General features: G+C 38.7%; 1 protein-coding gene across 3 annotated transcripts in view; it reads right to left on the bottom strand.

Annotated features, from left to right (window-relative positions):
• PPP3CB (protein phosphatase 3 catalytic subunit beta) overlaps positions 1 to 21,586 on the bottom strand; it is a 61,256-nt gene that overhangs the window by 13,159 nt on the left and 26,511 nt on the right. For 2 of the 3 annotated variants that reach the window (XM_049789154.1, XM_049789155.1), the window contains exons 5-10: positions 20,127 to 20,272; positions 19,736 to 19,875; positions 19,560 to 19,637; positions 19,360 to 19,454; positions 14,180 to 14,305; positions 9,047 to 9,124 (exon numbers count right to left, since the gene is read on the bottom strand). In XM_049789154.1, the coding sequence (XP_049645111.1) occupies positions 9,047 to 9,124; positions 14,180 to 14,305; positions 19,360 to 19,454; positions 19,560 to 19,637; positions 19,736 to 19,875; positions 20,127 to 20,272 (663 nt within the window). Of the gene's footprint in view, positions 1 to 1,665; positions 1,693 to 9,046; positions 9,125 to 14,179; positions 14,306 to 19,359; positions 19,455 to 19,559; positions 19,638 to 19,735; positions 19,876 to 20,126; positions 20,273 to 21,586 lie in introns of all 3 variants that reach the window. The other variant, XM_049789153.1, reaches the window with a different exon arrangement.

Below are 21,586 nucleotides of genomic sequence, written 5' to 3'. Positions count from 1 at the left end.
CCAGTGCTGGGTCTGACAATCATGAAGAATAATCCACAAACTTTAGGATTCCAACTCCTGACTAGTCAGTGAAACAGCCACATGGAAGAAACTAGAGCCCAACCTACAGTACAAACCAGAGGACAAAATAAAACAAAACAAAATAAGGCAACACCCCGAGTCTGTTTGGTGACAGTCTACGATGCTTCTAACATGGGACGCCTATGGACCCCACAGTTTTATCTAACTGTCACAAAGACCAAGGACAAGCAGGCTGGAAATAGCCCCACCAATTTCCAAATAAGCCCCCCTGCTTTACAAGGTACAGCTGACCCCACTATATGAGCCATATCAGCATTTCAACTAAACTGGACATTTCTAACCTCAGACTCTCCAAGGTCATGCAAATATATTCACACTCTCACATCTTGTTGCATGTGAAGAGCAAGCAACACATGAAGAACCCCTAAAAGCAAAGCATAGCTAAATACTTTGAAAGGGTAGGCTGTGCTGCCTATCACACTGTAACAAGAATATAGCAAAAGAACTGGGATCTTTGACTACAGTTATCTTTCTTCTACTAGCTTCAGAAAGAACTCCAACCATCTCAGCCCTGTTATCTCTTACAAAACAATTAGTCACTCTGGATTCTTACAGCTCTGCCTTAACATGATGAAAAGGCACACAGGGAATCAGAATGTTTGAGAAAGTTAAGCTACAGATAGATATGAGACCAGAAAGGGTCTCAGGTAGAGGTCTACACAACCTTAAAATGTAACCAAACCATACATACGTATTATTAAAAATGATGATTGGACCATATTACAAAGACATAGAAATAATTGAATTTCAAAGATGAAAACAAGATATTTACTTTTAAGAGGCTCTGTGATCATGCTTAGAATGAGTGGTAATAATGAGCACTGAAGCTACAGCTTTTAAGTCCAAACTCTGCAGATACCAAGGTTCTTCACAGGTAGTTTTAAAATACCAAAAAATGTCTCTGAATCACAGACTACTAGAATTTAAAGAGACCTTAGGAGTATTGCAAAGTTCAATTTCCCCAAGTCAAGAAAAACTAAACTTACTATATAACTTTGAATTAATAGACATTTTGCTTTAAAACAATTAAAATAAATAAATAGCTAGACTTAGGGCAAGTGTGAGGGGATGAAGAAGAATGATTATAACAAGGCACATTTGTATTTTCAGATTTAATTTTTTATAACAATGAAACTAAATGATTTGTAAACTACTAATTTCCAATATTCACTGGTATATAAAACACTATACAAATCAGGATTTTTAATCAGTCTACAAACACATCATGCATAATATTAAAGTAAAATGTTCACAATAAAATTACTTTGGGGAATAAGACAGACAATCAAACACCCCTAATCATGCAGGGAAAAGTACAAAACATTACAAATAAGCAAAAGAATGAAATTTTAAAACAAGAGGAATGAAAAAGAGGGAAAAATATTTCCATGCACAGAAAGACAGATATCTTGGAATATGACTTCGAAAAATGCCAAATTCAAAACTCATATAAAACTTAAGACTAAATTTGCATAAGGCCCAAGAGGACTCTGCATACTCAAAAAAAAAATGCTAACTTACAAGAACATAAGGGCAACTTATGAAGTCATATTTCAAAACAATGTTACTCTGTCTGGTCTGTACCTTTTTTATTGCCATATATGAGCCGTTCTTCAGATGGAGAGTCCAGAAAAAAGGAAGTGAATGATGGAGAAAAGGTGGTTGAGACAAATAAAAAGATAGAGATTTAACTTGGCAGTGGTCTGACTTAACTGAAGAATGAATGTCGAAAGAAAGGAAGGAAATAAGGCTTTGGTATTTGAAATTGGAAAAAGTCAGTACTGTAAGGATCTAGCATGAAAGAGGAATGCTGCTGGGGAGAACACTAAAGGAAAGGTTTCTTAAAAGATGTGTGTTCAGAAGAAATTAGGGATAGAATGATTGTAATATCTGATGAAAAGTAAACAATTAGGGACAAAAAAAAAACACATGAAAACACATAAGACTGGTAAGACTGTGCTAACAACAATTGCACATTTATATTGATACCCCTAAGGAAATGTGTCACCCATGATATGTTATGTGAAGGTCATGACACAAATGAGATACAGACTTATGTGGTTCTTCAAGGACATCAACACCTGCAAAATCTGTAGCGTATACAGAAAAATGTAGGTAACTTTAGCCTCAGTAGAAACCTTACCCACACCCCCAAAAGGAAAGGACCAGTTTTCCACTATCCCTAAAAACAAGAGCACACAATTTCTTCACTCTTTAATTGCAAAACTTTCACACATTTCGGAAATAACAGTATGTGCTTTTTGTTCCGAACTCAATCTGGAAATTAGAGGGGCATTTTTTTGTAGAAATAGCAACAGATTGTTTCTAAGCAAGCAACAGCTCTAAGAGTAGGCAGCAGGGATGTTCCATGTAAGCTTTCTATATCTCACATTTTAATACTAAGATACAGAAATTGATTGGGAAACACAAAGTTTTTGTTAGATAAAACACTTGCTAACACACTGGATTGTGGATTTTCTTTTACCAAACTCAAGACCAAAGATTAACGATCTGAGTTTTCATTCCAATGATCATTGAAATCAAAATAAAAGTTATAATTATTAAATAACACAACCAAATCGAATGTTATGTGCATATACACATGCAGTATTTTTGCAATATATGCAAATTTTGGCTTTCAAAAATAATCCCACACATACATTATAAACAATACGGAATACCAAAAGTCATCATTTAAGAAGGAACTCATTCCTTGACCTAATCTTGGTCGGAAATATGCATAAACTACTCTGCTTCTTGCTGTGAGGACTTATCAGGACCTCTCCAATCTTGAGGTCTCCCTTTCTCTGCTGGAAAGCTGAGCCCTTCACTGCACCCACAGCATTCCCTACCCCACTAACATCTCTTTCTAAAGCAGACTCCTTCCTAGGCCCATTCCCAGGACACCCCACTGCTGAGGAAGAAGTGGAAAAGGGAGAGGACAAGCCTTGCTAGAGAAGAGAGACTTCAGGGAACTTAACTGAGTTTTATCTAGGCACTTCTTTCCCTATTCTTTTCTATAATCTATCCTAATCCCTTTTATAATTCTGTATTCTTCCTCCTCTTTCCTCTTCCTTCCTCTAGGCAAACACAAACTTAAACTCAAAAATGGTGAGTGTGTGCGTGTGTGTGTATTTCTGATTAAAATACTTAGCAATGGAAGAGCAAAGAAACAAAGAGTAACTACACCTGCCGTTATGGCAGTAGAAGATCTATTTCTCATTTTCAAGGCTGGAACTCAACGTGTTTTCCCATAGAAACATTGTCATAAATGGTGCTTACTGCCTTTTTAAATTACAGGAAGAATTTCCATCCTTTCTAGTTCCTCAGTTTATGAAGAACCCAAGGAGTTAGTTAATTGACTTTTCTGTATGTATACACCTGATGTAAGTCACAGTGCACTATAGCACTGACAAAATCCATTCCTTCCTCTAAACTAGAGCCCCATGAACTGGCGCTCACAGATGATCTAACAGCCAAGAAGAGCTCAGAGTGTTGGAGCGCAGGCTTCACACGCAGGAGTCCCAGGTTTGATCCTGGCACTGCCTTATCGCCTGAACATCCTGCCAAGAGTAAACCTTGGTTTACTGCCAGGAGTAAGCCTCAAACCAAAGTATAATGAGAATGAGACAACAAGTAGATAAATTAGTGTAATTTATCATTAACAGGATAAATCTCATTAGAAGGAGCATAACATTTCATATTTAATCCTGGTTCAAGAGTAAAACAAATGTCAACAATATCTTTTAATATATAAAATTTATCTAAACAAAGCACTATATTAGACTTACAGAAACTTTTCTCTTTTTTTACAGTTTAAAAAGAAGATTAAAACATTATGTTTATCACAATTCCAATTTAGCATACTATTAGCAAAACTGGTATTAATTATTTTTGTTCCTGATGCTAAGGACTTAACCCAGGGACTTAAATATGCAAAGCAGGACACTACCACTGAGCTATCTCCCTGACCACTATTGATAAAAATTTAAGAGTTAAAAAGAGGGCCCGGAGAGATAGCATAGTGGTGTTTGCCTTGCAAGCAGCCAATCCAGGACCAAAAAGTGGTTGGTTCGAATCCGGTGTCCCATATGGTCCCCCGTGCCTGCCAGGAGCTATTTCTGAGCAGACAGCCAGGAGTAACCCCTGAGCACTGCCGGGTGTGGCCCAAAAACCAAAAACCAAAAAAAAAAAAAAAAAAAAAAAAAAAGAGTTAAAAAGAGTAATAAGGGTAAAAGATGTAAAGTATCAGCTTTATGCAAATGATATTTTAAAATTTATGAACAAAATTACAACTAGAAATATAATTCTGCTATCCAAGTTGTTGAACAAAAGATAAACCCACAAATATTATTCCTTTGTACACAAAATATGTAAAATAAAAACACCAATATAACACATGAGAATATAATAAAATACTTAGTATAACTCTGTAGCCAGTCTTTTCAGAGAAAAACTCTAATTTTATTTATTTTTATTTTTACTTTTTTTGGATTTTCGGTCAGACCTGGTAGCGCTCAGGAGTTACTCCTAGCTATCTGCTCAGAAATAGCTCCTGGCAAGCACAGGGGACATAAGGGACGCCAGGATTCGAACCAACCACCTTAGGTCCTGGTCAGTTGTTTGCAAAGCAAACACCGGTCACTGGTGTGCTATCTCTCCGGCCCCGAAAAATTCTAATTTTAAAAGAAATAATTATATATCAAATATATTACATGGAGTAATCAAGTAAGTGAACAAATTTTTACAGAGCAAGGGATCTAAGTCTTTTCATCATTTTTAGATTCAAATACTGATTTAGATCCAATATTCAGATACTGACTTAACTGTAATAGCAATTAAAACTTCTGCCAGATATTTCATAAACTTTCACAAATAAAAAACTCTATAAAAAATTAGTGTGTTATATGCCAAAAATTATTTCAGCCATTTTACTGCAACCAATAATATTACAAAGTAGGTACTAATGATCTCTCAAAAAACTGAGGTTCTAAAAAAAAACAAAAAAAACTGACTCTAAAAGTTTTGTTTTTGTTTTTTTTTTTTTTTTGGTTTTTGGGCCACACCCGGTGACACTCAGGGGTTACTCCTGGCTTGGGGGACCATATGGGACACCGGGGGATCGAACCGCGGTCCGTCCAAGGCTAGCGCAGGCAAGGCAGGCACCTTACCTTTAGCGCCACGGCCCAGCCCCGACTCTAGAAGTTTAAATAATTTGTTTGAGGCTACAAAGTCATTACAAGAAGTTAAAATCATTTTTGTTTTTGTTTTTGTTTTTGGGTCACACCCGGCGGTGCTCAGGGGTTACTGCTGGCTGTCTGCTCAGAAATAGCTCCTGGCAGGCACGGGGGACCATATGGGACACCGGGATTCGAACCAACCACCTTCGGTCCTGGATCGGCTGCTTGCAAGGCAAACACCACTGTGCTATCTCTCCGGGCCCGAAGTTAAAATCTTAACCCAGAACAAATCTAGTACAATGTAGAATAAAAAAGAAAATGAAATAATTAAATTATTTTAAACCTTATGGAAAAGTTATTGTTAAAAAATGTAATTTAAAACTTTTATACAAATATCAAAGAGAATTAAAATAAAAAAAACAACAAGTGTTACTTATAAAGTCTATATCCAAACTCAAAAAGAACTGATAAAATTTTTCTTTCATTTACAAAACCTCAAGTCAAAAATATAAGCACATTTACAAATGGCCACCAACAGAAGGGGCAATAGTAGACACTCGTCCATAGTCACTTCTGAACTTTAAACAAATGGGCTTTACAACAGTGTGTTAGACTCAGACATCTGTTATAGAGGCAGGCAGAGGGAAGGGCAGGAGGGAAAATGGGGCCACTGGTGGGGGAAATGTACACTGATGAAGGGATGTGTGTTGAATACTGTATAACCAAAATTCAATCAGGATTAACTTTGTTAATTGTATCTCATGGTGATTCAACTAAAAAATGTATTTTACTTATTTGTTTGTTTATCTGTCTTCATTTTTGGGCCACACCCGGTGACGCTCAGCTCAGGAGCTACTCCTGGCTCTGTACTCAGAAATTGCTCCTAGCTCAGTGGACCATATGGGACACTGGGGATCAAACTCAGGTCCGTCCTGAGTTAGCTGAGTGCAAGACAAATACTCTACTCCTGTGCTATCACTCTAGCCCCCAAAATTTTATTTTAAAAAAAGTGATGGCTCATGGTAATAATGAAAGAGCAGGCTGACACACACCCCCAAAAAAAAACAAACAGAAAAACGAAAACAAAAAAAAAACCAGACTTATTTCTAAATAATTACTATATTGTATTTACCTAAATTTCACTTGAGAATGTGAATTTCTCAGAGAATAAAGTTTATGTAGTTAGATAAATACAATTTTCCCCTTGTATCATTAGAAATCAAAGAACTATAAATAAAAACAAGTATTATTTGATATCACAGCAAACAAAATAATGAGACTGGGTCTATGTTGAAATATATCATAGACGCAGAAGGACGATGGTTGGAATCCCGGCATCCCATATGGTCCCCTGAGCCTGCCAGGAATGATTTCTGAGCAAAGAGTCAGAAGGAACCCCTGAGCGCTGCCAGGTGTGACCCAAAAACCAAAAACCAAAAAAAAAACCCAAATATATCTTAAGAATTCTATGCTGGGGCTGGAGCAATAACACAGTGGTAGGGTGTTTGTCTTGCACGTGGCCAACTCTGGATGGACCTGAGTTCAATTCCTGGCATCCTAGATGGGCCCCAAGACTGCCAGGAGTGATTTCTGTGTGATTTCTGAGCTTGGAGCCAGGAGTAACTCTAGCGCTACTGGGTGTGGCTCCGAAACAAAACAAAACATAAAAGAATTCTATCCTAGAAATACTACATGGTTGTTTTTTTTGTTTTTTGGGCCACACCAGGCAGCGCTCAGGCTCTACAATCAAAAATCGCTCCTGGCAGGATCAGGGACCATATGGGATGCTGGGATTCAAACCATCATCATTCTGCATGCAAGGCAAATGCCCTACCTCCATGCTATCTCTCTGGCCCCAAAGGTCTGGGAGCTAGCTCCGAACAACTGGAGCTCATGCATTTTTTTTTTTTTTTGTCTTTTGGGTCACACCTGGCAGTGCTCAGATATTACTCCTGGCTCTATGCTCAGAAATAGCTCCCTGGCAGGCTCGAGGGACTATATGGGACACCGGGATTCAAACCACCGTCCTTCTGCATGCAAGGCAAACGCCAGAAACACTTCTTTTGCAAATAATCTGATAGCTCACAGCTAAAATAATAAAATCAAAATTCTACTTTTTGTTTGTTAGTTTTGGGGCCACACTCAGCAGTGCTCAGGGCTTACTCTTGGGTCTGCGCTCAGGGATCACTCCTGGGGAGCCAAATGGAGTGCTGGGTTAAGTGTCTGGTGCACCATTAGGAAGCAAATGCCCTATCAGAAGTACTAACACCCCAACTCCAAAACTGTGCACTTAAACATATTTTTGGGGGGGTCACACCCAGCAGAGCTCAGGGGTTACTCCTGCCTCTACACTCAGAAATCCCTCCTGGCAGGCTCGGAGGACCACACCAGGCAGCGCTCAGGGACCATATGGGATGCCGGGATTCAAACCACTGTCCTTCTGCATGCGAGGAAAACACCCTACCTCCATGCTATCTCTCTGGCCCCGCATTTATAAGTTTTGTAGTTCTCTTCAAATATTTTATTTTCGGGCCTGGAGAGATAGCACAGCGGCGTTTGCCTTGCAAGCAGCCGATCTAGGACCAAAGGTGGTTGGTTCGAATCCCGGTGTCCCATATGGTCCCCCGTGCCTGCCAGGAGCTATTTCTGAGCAGACAGCCAGGAGTAACCCCTGAGCACCGCCGGGTGTGGCCCAAAAACCAAAAAAAAAGAAAAAAAATTTATTATTTATTTCCGGGGCTAGAGCAGTGGCGTGGGGCGGTAAGGCATCTATTTGCCTTGCTGGTGGTAGCCTAGGACGGACTGCGCTTTGATCCCTGAACATCCTATATAGTCCACCAAGCCAGGAGCGATTTGAATGCATAGCGAGAAGTAACCCCTGAGCGTCACTGGGCGTGGCCCCCCCCCCCAAAAAAAAAAACAAAAAAAAAATTTATTTACAAAAGGACATGATACAAATGATTACTGAATGCTTTTCAATAATAAGAGTAACTTAAAACAACCATCACCAAATGGTTTGAGTTTATGAAAATTAAAATATTTTACAATATGCAGACTATGTTTAATTCATGGAAACATATATATTGATTACAACTAAAAAGAAACAGTTGTGAAGAGACTATGAAATAGTCTTCAGTTTACAAGGTTGTTTTATGTATTCAGTTCTTTAAATTTAGTATTACAAAAAAATTCAAAACGAAAGTAAAAGGAAATTTTTTCTTATGGTACTAATTTATTTCCAAATAAACACTATGTACACCAGCTTGCTGATTTCCATTAAAAACTAACAACCATCTATAACCTTGTTTCTATGGAAAAAGATTCTATATCTCAAACTACATTAACAACAACTAGATTAACAAAGGATCTCTTGAATATAACCACTTCTAAGTTGGGAATATTCTACTTTGGTTTTCGGAAAAAGTGAAAACATTATGGATTCAGGATGTTTCTGATGCAGTAAAAAATACCCTAAAAATTAAAACAAAAGGCATTTTTGTTTCTCCATTCTAAGCAGTGTTCATATTCATGAAGTACTTTTCTATCTGTCCTTTATTCCAAATATCCCCTTTCCCAAAATTCAACTTCATCCCCATATCAAAAACAAAATGAAATCACTAAATTACTTTAAAAACTTAAACATGTAGAAAAAAATTTATTTGCCACTAATCAAACAGTACTGCCCTTATTTGAAATATTTTACACTACTATATAAATAGATACTAAATACAAGCATCTAAAAGGTACCATTTCACAATCAAAATTAGTAAAATGAATAATCATACCATCAAATTGATCTTCACCTTCGGTCATCAGTTCATCATCAGAGCAAATACTCAGAACATTTACCAACATTTCTGTCACTATTGGAAAAAAGAGTACAAGTCAGATGACCATATTTTATTCACCTGTCTATATGTACAACCATTCATAGTAACAGTAAATTAATTTTTAGCTTGAGGAAAGTAACACCATGATAATAAAAATAATATAATTAAAAATATATAAACGAGGGTTGGGCCTGGATACCAGCTCCACAAGGGAGCCAGATGTAGTTCCTGGCACTGCACAACAAAGAACTGTCATTTAAAGAACACACAACACTAGGAAAGTGGAACTGGCTTTGCCAGGGTTTTTTGGGAGAATTTGTTTTGTTTGGTTGGTTTGTTTGTTTTGGGTCACACCCAGCAGCGCTCAGGGGTTATTCCTGGCTCTATGCTCAGAAATTGCTCCTGGCAGGCTCGGGGGACCATATGGGATGCCGGGATTCAAACCAATGACTTTCTGCATGAAAGGCAAACGCCTTACCTCCATGCTATCTCTCCAGCCCTGGCTTTGCCAGGTTTTGTTGGTTGGTTTTGGTCTAAGTTTTGGGCCACATGCTGGCTCAGGAATCACTCCTGGTGAGATTTAAGGGACCATATGTGGTGGCAGGGATCAAATCCTGACCCAATATGTGCAAGCCAAGAGCCTTACCCATTGTACTATTTCTCCAGCTCTTGGTTGTGCAAATAGCTGGAATACCAAAAATATGGATGAGAAAAGCAACAAATAAGACTGAAGAGAAAGCACAGTACAAAATCTTGTGTGATACATTTAAGATTTATCTTGAGATGCCAGAGCAATAGTATAGTAAGGCAAGTGCCTTGCACATAGGCAACTTCATTTAAATCCCTGGTACCATCTATGAGTACTGCCAGGAGTCATTTATGAGCACAGAGCTAGAAGTATGCCCTAAGTACACACAGCATGGCTCTAAAACCAACACAAAACAAAGCAGGACAAAGAATTTTTCCTGAAAGCTACCAGAATCCATTTCAATCTAAACAGCACCTTTTAAGTTCTTTTCATTCAGAAGTTTAGCTGAAGGAAAAAAAAAAAAAAAAAAAAAAAAAGCACAGTAGTCACAGATATCAGCTAAAGGAAACATAAATTTTTAAATTTAAAGACTAGAAAGATTTGAACCATTTATAAAGATCTTGGTTGAGTGTTTGAAAATATAGAGGAGCAAAGAAGCAGAGGAAGCTTCTACTGCTGATGCAGTTTTCCGAAGGATGAGAAGTGGCTCGTGAAAAAAGTTAAAAAAAAAAAGGGCCGGAGAGATAGCATGGAGGTAAGGCATTTGCCCTTCATGCAGAAGGTTGGAAGTTCGAATCCCAGCATCCCCATATGGTTCCCTGAGTCTGCCAGGAACGATTTCTGAGCGTAAAGCCAGGAGTAACCCCTGAGTGCTGCCGGGTGTGACCCGAAAACCAAAAAAAAAAAAAAAAAAAAAAAAGAATTCCTTATCATATATCCAGGAGAAATGGAAGAAGCAGCAGATCAGTAATATAAAGGATATATGGGTCCTATATAGAGACCAGTTAATGCTGGAACAAGAATAGTACCAGTTAGACTATTTCAATATTCTGAGCAGGGGCTGGAGAGATAGAGATAGTATAGTGGAGAGGGCATTTGCCTTGCACTTGGCTTACCCGGGTTTGATCCCTGGCATCTAATAAGGTTCACCAGCACTGCCAGAAGTGATTCCTGAGAGCAGGGTCAGGAGTAACACTTTAGCATCACTGGTACTGGTATTCTACTCCACCACCCCTAAATCTCCAGCAGACACTACAACTCTGAATACAAAAAAGGAAGAAAATGGAAAACCTCAGTCTGAGTTTTTCTGAGTTTTCTACCATGAAGTAGAAACATGGGGAGAAAGAAGGTTGACTATATTAAGAAAAGATACAAGGAGTTCAATGGTGGAAATGATGTGGTCAGGGTTATTCCAGGCTCTGCGCTCAGAAATCTCTCCTGGAAGGCTCAGGGGACCATTTGGGATGAACACAGGTCAGCCGCATGCAAGGAAAATTCATTTTGCTATCATTCCTGCCCCCTATTTTTTATTAATAAAATTAAAATATTACTCACCCCCCACATAAAAATACTCCTTTTATCTAACTTTAAAGTTAAAGAACTCTCTCAGGAAACTTTTGGTTAGGGACTAGACAAGTGTCAAAATAGTCTTTCAAAGTAGAACAAATATAATGTTATTTGCTGCTTGCTCAAATTTTATATTAAAAAGAAAATTTTCATTAAAATAAAAACGCAAGGGCTGGAGCGATAGGACAGTGGTAGGGCGTTTGCCTTGTATGCAGACAACCTGGGACAGACCTGGGTTCAATCCCTGACATCAATATGGTCCCCTGGGCGTGCCTGAGCACTGCTGGGTGTGGCCCCAAAACCAAAAAATAAAATAAAATAAAAAAGCAAGGCTCAAGCTAACTAAACAGCTAGCATTAACTGTAGGAAATATGAAAAACAGAAAACAAAGAGCTTGAAAGAAATGTTTACATTGATTAAATTAAATTGATTAAAATTCTATTTGCATATAAATTTCAAATCAGAACTTCATTGTTTTAGAAAGACATAAATGATCGAAAGAAGAGCCATAAAGCGGGCCCGGAGAGATAGCACAGCGGTGTTTGCCTTGCAAGCAGCCGATCCAGGACCAAAGGTGGTTGGTTCGAATCCCGGTGTCCCATATGGTCCCCCGTGCCTGCCAGGAGCTACTTCTGAGCAGACAGCCAGGAGTAACCCCTGAGCACTGCCGGGTATGACCCAAAAACAAAAACAAAAACAAAAACAAAAAAAAAAAAAAAAGAAGAGCCATAAAGCAACAGCTAAAACAGACAAAAGATCTGAGTATGTCAACAATGTAGATAGCAAAAGAAAAGATAATTTAATAACATATTTCTTCTTTTTCTTTTTTTTTGGGGGGCCACACCTGGTGATGCTCAGGGGTTACTCCTGGTTATGTACTCAGACATTGCTCCAGGCTTGGGGAACTGAACTGCAGTCTGTCCTAGGTCAGCCATGTACATGGCAAATGCCCTACTGCTGCACCACTGCTTTGGTCCAATTTAATAACATATTTAAAACAGAATAATAAAAGAAAAACCACAGGGAAGTGATTTGGTCTGCTGGTGGATGTAGTGTGAGAAAGAAAGTACCATTAATTGCTCTGTATAACACAGTACCTCAAAAATGGAAATGAAGAAAAAGGAAAAAGAAACTCACTGCTTAGAATCTTCACTTCCATGTGAAGATTGAGAGAAGCTAAATTTTCTCATCTTTTAAGAAGAGCTGGATTATATAATTATTGAATTCACTGTAAACTCTAAAATCTTATTTTTGTTTGGTTTTGGTATTAGGACTGAAACTTAGGGTTAACATATGCAAATACACACCCTAAGACTGAAATAAAGCCCTGGATCTTTCTTTTTTTGTCATTGTTTTTAATGTGGCTATTGCTGGGCCAGAGTGATATGATAGCACAGTAGGTAGGGTGTTTGCCCAGATTTGATCCCCAGCATCCCTATCGCCCCCCAAGCCTGCCAGAAGTGATTTCTGAGTGTAGAGCAAAGAGTAAGCAATGAGTGCTGCTGGGTGTGGCCTAAATACACGAAACAAACAAAAAAGTGGCTATCGTTGAGAAAACCTATCATCTCTAAACTGATCTATACATCTATACTGATGGCATATTAAATATGAAGTATTTTCTTGAGAGACAACAGAGATTCATATTTGAATCTATGAAAGGTTATTTTTCCTCCTCCTTACATCTTCTGTCTGCACCCTCCCCATCCCCATCCCACTCACATTATTTTAACAGTTGAGTTGCAGTCTAGCCTGGAGGCAGGAGAATGAGCAAGAGGAGTTCCGAAATTCCCTTTCGACCTATGATGCTATGATTGAACTATTTCTCATTTACCAAAGATAGAACGCAATAAGTGTAATGCATCCCCTGTACCTAAGCCCTTTACTGGCCCCTTTCTCAAATGCTAAAGTGGGTAACTCTATCTTGGTATGAAATTAATGGTGACCTACTGAGTGAACAAAGAGAACTAAAGCATTTGGAAAGAAACTGGTTTAATAAACAGTGTAAGTATTAACTTTAAATTTTAGAACCAAAAATTGCCTTGGCAGATGTAATATCTCAGAGAGAAAGGAACATTTTGTAATAGAAAAGGTGAGACAAAAAGAGAACTAAATGTTTTACAATCATATCTGTGCTTTCTTACTATTTCTAACAAAAACTGAGGCTTTCTATTATATAATAAAATTAAGGAAATCCTAAGAATGCTATAATCAACAGAAAAAAATTACTTTAAGTTATACTTTTTTGCTCTTAAAAAAGTCTATTGAGGGGGCTGGAGCGAATGGCACAGTGGTAGGGCATTTGACCTGCATGCGGCTGACCCAGGATGGACCACGGTTCAATCACCTAGAGTCCCAAGCCAGGAGCGATTTCTGAGCGATAGCCAGGAGTAACCCCTGAGCATCACCGGGTGTGGCCCCCCCAGAAAAAAGAAAGAAAAAGAAGAAATATGTTGGCGTGCCCCCCCAAAAAAAGTCTACTGAGTACGTACTAAGAGGGATCACATTAATATCTCATACATACTTTTTACATAGAAGAAATACTGGGAGAAAACCTAATTATCATTTTTCTCAAAGTGCAGAACTGGTAAAAGCACTGCCTAAAGGCAGAGTTATTACATGTACCAAGAACTGCTTGTGGCCCCAAAAGGTGTGAGAGGAAAGCAGCGCCCCTTCCAAATCAAAGCTAGCCCTCTTTCCCTTCCAGAAAGATTTAAGCTAAAGAAACAAAGGAAGAAAACCCAACAGCTGAAGACAACATTAGGCTATTTATAAGCCTTCTAGTCCCCCAGCCACCCTCGCACGGGGGTTGTATAAACAGCAAACTAAAATATCTTGGAAAGCTCCCCCCCTATACTCACCCACTGACATAGGATGATGGTGCCCACATTGAAGCCAGCCTGCAAGCTTCCTGTGGCAACAATGTGCCTGTCATAGTAAACTGGAGCACAAGCAACAGTAACGACTGCTTGTGTTTTTAAAAACAAATGCCATACCTTTTTCTCCAACAAATGGCAAAGACCAGGTAAAGACATCCATAAAATTGGGTAGCCAGTAAGGATGTGGAGAACAGTTAAACTGTCGGATATTCATCACATTATTTTCATACTTTAATACAGCAGCTGCAAGATAAGTTTGAATGACATGTAACAATCTGTTTTTTAGTTCAGAAAGTCTAAAACACATAAAAGCAGAAAATATCTTTTCTTTTCTTTATCTCCCAGTGATGCTGAGAAGAGGGGATTAAGGTGTGCCCCCAATTGAGGACCTCAAACATGCTCCAACCCTTGAGCTAAATTTCAGGAATAATAGTTTTTGTTTTGAACACAACTTTATGTACAGTAGTCAGATTTACTCATTAATGAAATTTCCAAGTTCTCTCTACAGTTTTTTCCACTTTATAATCCAATGATAAATGTGCACTGCACTAAATCCAAAATTATGAAATTTCAAATTTTAGAGAAAACCGAGAATGATAACAAGCAATTTTCTAGGTTTGAAAATTCAAGTAGGGGCTGGAGCGATAGCACAGTAGTAGGGCATTTGCCTTGCACGTGGTTGACCCAGGATGAAACTGGGTTCTATCCCCAGTGTCCCATATGGTCCCCCAAGCCAGGAGGATTTCTGAGCACATAGCCAGGAGAAATCCCTGAGTGTCACTGGGTGTGGCCCCCCCCCCCCAAAAAAAAACAGAAAGAAAAGAAAATTTAAGTAAACTGGGACCAGAGTAATAGCAGTAGGGCATTTGCCTTGCATGCGGCCAACCTGGGACGAACTCAGTTTTGATCCCGGCAATTCATATGGTTGCCTGAGCCTGCCAGGAGCGATTTCTGAGCACATAGCCAGGAGTTATTCCTGAGTGCCACTGGGTGTGGCCCAAAACAGACAAACCAAAATATTCAAGTAAATTGAAGGAATTAAAAAGTCTTTTTTGTTGTAAGTAATGTGAAAAAAAATAGCTATAAATCACCAAAAAATAACAAATAAAACCAATTTGAAATGTATTATCTAAAAATAAATACTTAATTTCACTTTAAGATGAAAGAAATTAAGTGAAACTAATACAAATAAATACTATTTCATTTAGAAAGAAATTCTACAGTAATGCCAAAAGAGATGAGGCAATATTAGCAAATAATCCAAAAGCAGTATTAATTTCTGGTATATATTTCAGTATTTCAATACTGATTCAAATGAAAGCTTAAATGAGCTGATGTACATTTCAGCCACTGCTTATTTTACTTTATGAAAGACTAGGTTAGCTAGGCTAGATTCTTTCTTTTTTTGTTTTGGTTTTTGGGTCACACCCGGAAGCACTCAGGGGTTACTCCTGGATCTACACTCAGAAATCACTCCTTCCCAAAAAAAAAAAAAAAAAAGAAATCACTCCTGGCAGGCTCAGCGGACTATATGGGGTGCCGGGATTTGAACCACCGTCCTTCTGCATGTCAGGCAAACGCCATACCTCCATGCTATCTCTCCGGCGCCAGATAGGCTAGATTCTAATAGAAACTTCAACATGTGCCAACCGTGTGATGATTGGTAAATTATTTACCCTATTTGCTTATTAAATATAAAATAAGACTATTATGTTCATCCTCAGGGGTTGTTTTAATGTAATATATCTTTTCCTCTTTAAAGAAAAGCACTGGAACAGAAAAATAAAATCTAAGATTTGTGATTCTGGCTAATAAGAGCCAAAAGTAAGGTGTCTAGTATGTATTATGAAATTCCCATGTGAAATAAAAATATTTTAAATTTAGCCTCAAGAAATAAAGGGTGGGGCCAGAGCGATAGCACAGTGGGTAGAGCTTTTGCCTTGCATGTAGCTGACTCAGGTTCAATCCCCAGTATCCCATATGGTTCCCCAAACCTGCCATGAGTGATTTCTGAGCACAGAGTCAGGAGTAACTCCTAAGCACAGTTGGGTGTGGCAAAAAAAAAAAAAAAAAGGGAAGGAAGGGAGGGAGGAAGATGGGAAGGAGGGGCAAAGAAATAAAGAGCTCATTGGGCATGAATTCCAGGCAACACAGGGTTCTCCAAGCATCAGTGGGAGCAACCCTGGAACACAGGTGGGAATAACTCGTAAGCACAGTTGGAAGGGGGAGGGAGAGAGAGAGGAAGTGTTAAAAGTTTCATAAAGAAGGGCCAGAGATGGGCCCGGAGAGATAGCACAGCGGTGTTTCCTTGCAAGCAGCCGATCCAGGACCAAAGGTGGTTGGTTCGAATCCCGGTATCCCATATGGTCCCCCGTGCCTGCTAGGAGCTATTTCTGAGCAGACAGCCAGGAGTAACCCCTGAGCACCGCCGGGTGTGGCCCAAAAACCAAAAACCAAAAAAAAAAGAAGGGCCAGAGAGATAGCATGGAGGTAGGGCATTTGCTTTGCATGCAGAAGGACAGTGGTTCAAATCCCGGCGACCCATATGGTCCCTTGAGCCTGCCAGGAGCAATTTCTGAGCGTAGCACCAGGAGTAACCCCTGGTCGCTGCCAGGTGTGACCCAAAAACCAAAAACCAAAAAACCAAAACCCAGAAGAAATTGGGGCCAAAGTAGTTGTGCAGCAGTAGGGCATTTGCCTTGCATGCGGCCGACCCAGGATGGACCTGGGTTCCATTCTCGGTATCCCATATGGACCCCCAAAGCCAGGAGTGATTTCTGAGCACATAGCCAGGAGTAACCCATGAGCATCTCAGGGTGTGGCCCAAAAACCAGATACATAAATAAATAAATCTAGAAAATTGCATTATATATGGGATGAAACACTATAAACACACTCATATCAAGTAAGCACTCTAGTCGTTAACACTATAAACAGATTCTGAACTACTGAGAGGCTTGATTTTTTGATAGTCAATGGTTTGAGTTTCTTTTCCAAGTTCTCAGAAAAGTGACCTTAACTTAATTTCCTAAATCAAACCGACATAGAAAACCAGTAAGGAAAAAAAGAAAACCAGTAAGAAAATAATCAATTGTACAGAACACTAGGTTTCTTTACACTCACAAAGGGAATTCACAGGGGAAGAATAGATAGGAACACTGGTAGAAAAGTAAATATTCTACTACTTGCTTCAGCAGCATATTTATTTAAAACTGGAATGACAGAGAGATTATCATAGTCCCTGAGCAAGAATGTCAATTAAAACATCCCACATTTGAAATAAAAAAAAAGAGGAAAAAAAAAGGGCAGATTGTTCCTGATATGTTTTTTAAGTCAAAGCTTAAGAAGACATGCTTCTCTTCAAAATTAATGCCACACTCTGTAAAGAATCTTTTAAGAATTTTGGAGCCAAAGTATAATTTAGAATATTTTAGCACTTGCATAATCCTTAAGAGGCTGTTTGCAAAGATAAACAACTTGGGGGTTGGTATCAGCGATAGCTCAATGGACTGAGTGCATGCAAAACAGATTCTGCATGTGGTAGACCAGTGTCAATCCTTTGCAGACCAAAACAAACAAACGATGAGCAAGCAAGTAGCTAAGTCAATGGCATGGTTGCTTTAGTAAGAAGCAAAGTATTAAGTATATAATTTATATAGCATATTTTGTATCAAAGTTATTGCAAAGTATGTTACTGTTTGATCTTCTAAGCATCACTTCCAAGCCTAAGGAAAAATTATCTGCTCTACTTCTGAACACACCATGTTCCATATTTAGCAATTATCTCATTATATTTCTAAATGTACTTTCGAAAGTCTTCAGCCTTCTGCTCTTTCCTCCTGGCTCATCCCCTCGAGTATAACCCTAGAAGTTATGACAGAGTCAACTGAATTCCAGACATGACAAGACTGAACAGGGCCTGGCTTCTAAATTTCCCCTTCTGAAAATATGAAGTACATAAACATATCCAAGCTCATCTGGTGGCACATATTTTAATTAGAAAGATCTTTTAATATATGTCAATATTCAAAATCAAATGAAACAATTATTTTAGGCATAAAAGTTGAAGAAAAGGGAGATATATAAAAGAACCTCTAGAACAGAAGGTAAAGATTTTTTTTTTTTTTTTTTTTTTTGGTTTTTGGGTCACACCTGGCAGTGCTCAGGGGTTATTCCTGGCTCCAGGCTCAGAAATTGCTCCTGGCAGGCACAGGGGACCATATGGGGCGCCGGGATTCGAACCGATGACCTCCTGCATGAAAGGCAAATGCCTTACCTCCATGCTATCTCTCCGGCCCCAGGTAAAGATTTTTTAATCCTTTTAAAGCAATTTTTTAAAAGGGGGATGGAATATAAGGAAAAATGTCTTCCTCCCTAAAAGGAGGTCAGTATGAGTGAATTTTAAAAGGCTGAACTGCAGAACTAAGTAACAATAGAGAGGGCACTTGCCTTGTAGGTAGCTAACCCAGGTTGTTCCCAAGTTCTACCAGGAATGATCCCAGAGCAAAGAGCCAGGAGTAAATCCTGAGCAACACTGGGTGGGGTTCAAGAACCAAAATTAAAAAAATAAATAAATAAAGGCTGAACCACATATCCTCAAGGAACAGAAATAGAAGTGAAGAATAAGAAAATAAAAAAAGAGGGAAAAAAAGAAAGAAAATAAAAAACTAGGCTCAGTGACTATACAAGAAACATGATTAACAACTCTACATTTTATAAATAAAAGTCAAAGCAGCAGCAGCAACTTTAAGCAAACAAAAATACATTGTCTTGATTATAAGGGGAAAGATTTAAGAAAGGGGAGTTTTGAGAAAATCAGATTTTGCTTGATGTATTCAACTTGAATTCTTTTTTTTTTTTTTTTTTTTTTTTTTTTGGTTTTTGGGCCACACCCGTTTGATGCTCAGGGGTTACTCCTGGCTATGTGCTCAGAAATCGCCCCTGGCTTGGGGGGACCATATGGGACGCCGGGGGATCGAACCGCGGTCCGTTCCTTGGTAGCGCTTACAAGGCAGACACCTTATCTCTAGCGCCACCTTCCCGGCCCCTCAACTTGAATTCTTTTGTAACACAGTTTTTGTGAGTGATAAGTTGTGAAATATATGACTTTATGTTTCAGTATGTTTCACATTTTGGATTTTTATTTCTTATTCTCTCCCCTCCCTTATATCTTAATTTTTTTAACTTATGAGATTTGGAAAAGTTACAGTTTCAAACAATGCCCCTTTTGCTTAAAAAAAAATAATGGCAATTAAAATGCTACTTGTTTAACAATTTTTTTATCAACAACATCTTACCTTTATTATTGTAGACATCTAAGTAATTAGGTGCCGAAAAAATTGTTATTAATGAAGGGAACCCTGTAGTTTGACTTTTTCTGTACATTCTATAGCTGCAAAACAAATAGCTTAATATGCATCGTAAAGCATCAATCACGGTTACTAAGTTTGATTTGCATTTAAGGTGTTAATTTGGGTCAGGGAAACAGAATTCTTACCCTGCATCTTGAGCTTCATGAGCTCTAATAATCGATAACAAATTATTGTTTTGCAAAAATTCACACACTGCTGGATAGCTGTGGGGGAAAGAGAGCAAATTAAGTAATGGAATGGTTGTCTAGATTCTATTTCTATTTTGCTAGATGCTACTTTAATCTTGGGTAGATTTCCTTACTTATAAAAATAAGAACAGCCTCGAACTGTATTGTGACTAAAATGTTCCTGTGACTTTTCGTTTCCAAAATCTTCAGAAGGGTCGGACCATAGCAAGTCACACATTGGTCCAAATGCAGGTGGCTCCTTGAATCTATCTAACTGTGAAAGAAAGAAAAGGAACAAAGAATACAAGGTACATAATAAAGTAATACACACTTTGACAACCCACATCACACTGTTTTGGTTAAGAAGTATTTTCTTAAGCTACCAGTATAATAAATCTACCACTATAAATCTACCACCTTTATTATTTATTTTTAAATCTACCATCTTTAACAGTAATGATCCCTTTCAAGTTTCTACTCTCTACAAAGCACAAGGATCCAACCTGAAACACAATAGATACTCACTCTCCTAATATCATCCAGTGTGTGTATTTCTGGGGAAAGTCCACCATGAACACAAAGAAATTGTTGATTTAAAAGTGCGGCAAGAGGCAGGCTATCAAAAGCTTCCATACAAGCTTCATAAACTCTTTCTGAATATTTAATTTTACCTAAAAAATTAAATGATTTAAAATGACATCATTAGTTTATCATTTTTAAAAATAGGTATACATATGACTATTAAAACCAAATTGGGCCCAGAGAGATAGCACAGTGGCGTTGCCTTGCAAGCAGCCGATCCAGGACCAAAGGTGGTTGGTTCGAATCCCGGTGTCCCATATGGTCCCCCGTGCCTGCCAGGAGCTACTTCTGAGCAGACAGCCAGGAGTAACCCCTGAGCACCGCCGGGTGTGGCCCAAAAACCAAACAAACAAAAAAATAAATAAATAAATAAAACCAAATCAAGAAAACTGTACACAGAAAAGATAAGCAGTGGTGAGGTGTTGAGAGTAGATAATGGAAAAAAAGGCATCAACAAGATAATTACAGGATGGAAAATTTTAGTATAGTGATTGTACTTGTGGATAACTCTATGCACTTGTTACAACGTTTTTTTTGGGTGGGGGGCACAACCTGTGATGCTCAGGGGTTATTCCTGGCTATGCACTCAGAAATTGCTCCTGGCTTGGGGGACCATAAGGGATGCTAGGGAATCAAACCATGGCCTATCCTAGGTTAGTGCATGCAAGGCAGATGCCTTACCACTTGCGCCACAGCTCTCGCCCTTGTTACAACTCTTTTTTTTTGTTTTTGGGTCACACCCGGCAGCGCTCAGGGGTTACTCCTGGTGCTACGCTCAGAAATTGCTCCTGGCAGGCTTGGGGGATGCCAGGATTCAAACCACCATCCTTCTGTATACGAGGCCCTACCTCCATGCTATCTCTCTGGCCCCTCCCTTGTTACAACTCTTGAACACCACAAAGACTAAATTTTATTGTACAAAAAATATTTTGAGGGGCCGGAGATATAGCATGGAGGTAAAGCATTTGCCTCTCATGCAGAAGTTCAGTGGTTCGAATCCCGGCGTCCCATATGGTCCCCTGAGCCTGCCAGGAGCGATTTCTGAGCAGATAACCAGGAGTAATCACTGAGCACTGCCGGGTGTGAAGCAAAAACCAAAAACCAAAAAAAAAAAAAAAAAAATTTTTTTTAAATACTTTCCCTCCAAGAATCAATAAAAATAAGCAATGTTATTGATTATGAAGACAAAAAAAAGTATTTGCTCTCTTTAAATTTATTTTAGGTAAGTAGTAATTAGGGGTAAATTATTACTAAAAATTAAGTTTAGGGGCCAGAGCAATAGTACTGTGGGGAGGGCCTTGCACAGTAAACCTGGTTAAATTCCTGGCATCCCATATGTATCTTGAGTCTCTCTAGGAGTGGTCCCTGAGCACAGACTTAGGAGTAAACCCTGAGCACTACGA

This window comes from Suncus etruscus, chromosome 15 (assembly GCF_024139225.1).
Source record: "Suncus etruscus isolate mSunEtr1 chromosome 15, mSunEtr1.pri.cur, whole genome shotgun sequence".
Classification (NCBI taxonomy): domain Eukaryota; kingdom Metazoa; phylum Chordata; class Mammalia; order Eulipotyphla; family Soricidae; genus Suncus; species Suncus etruscus.
This window is presented reverse-complemented; position numbering and strand designations above follow the sequence as displayed.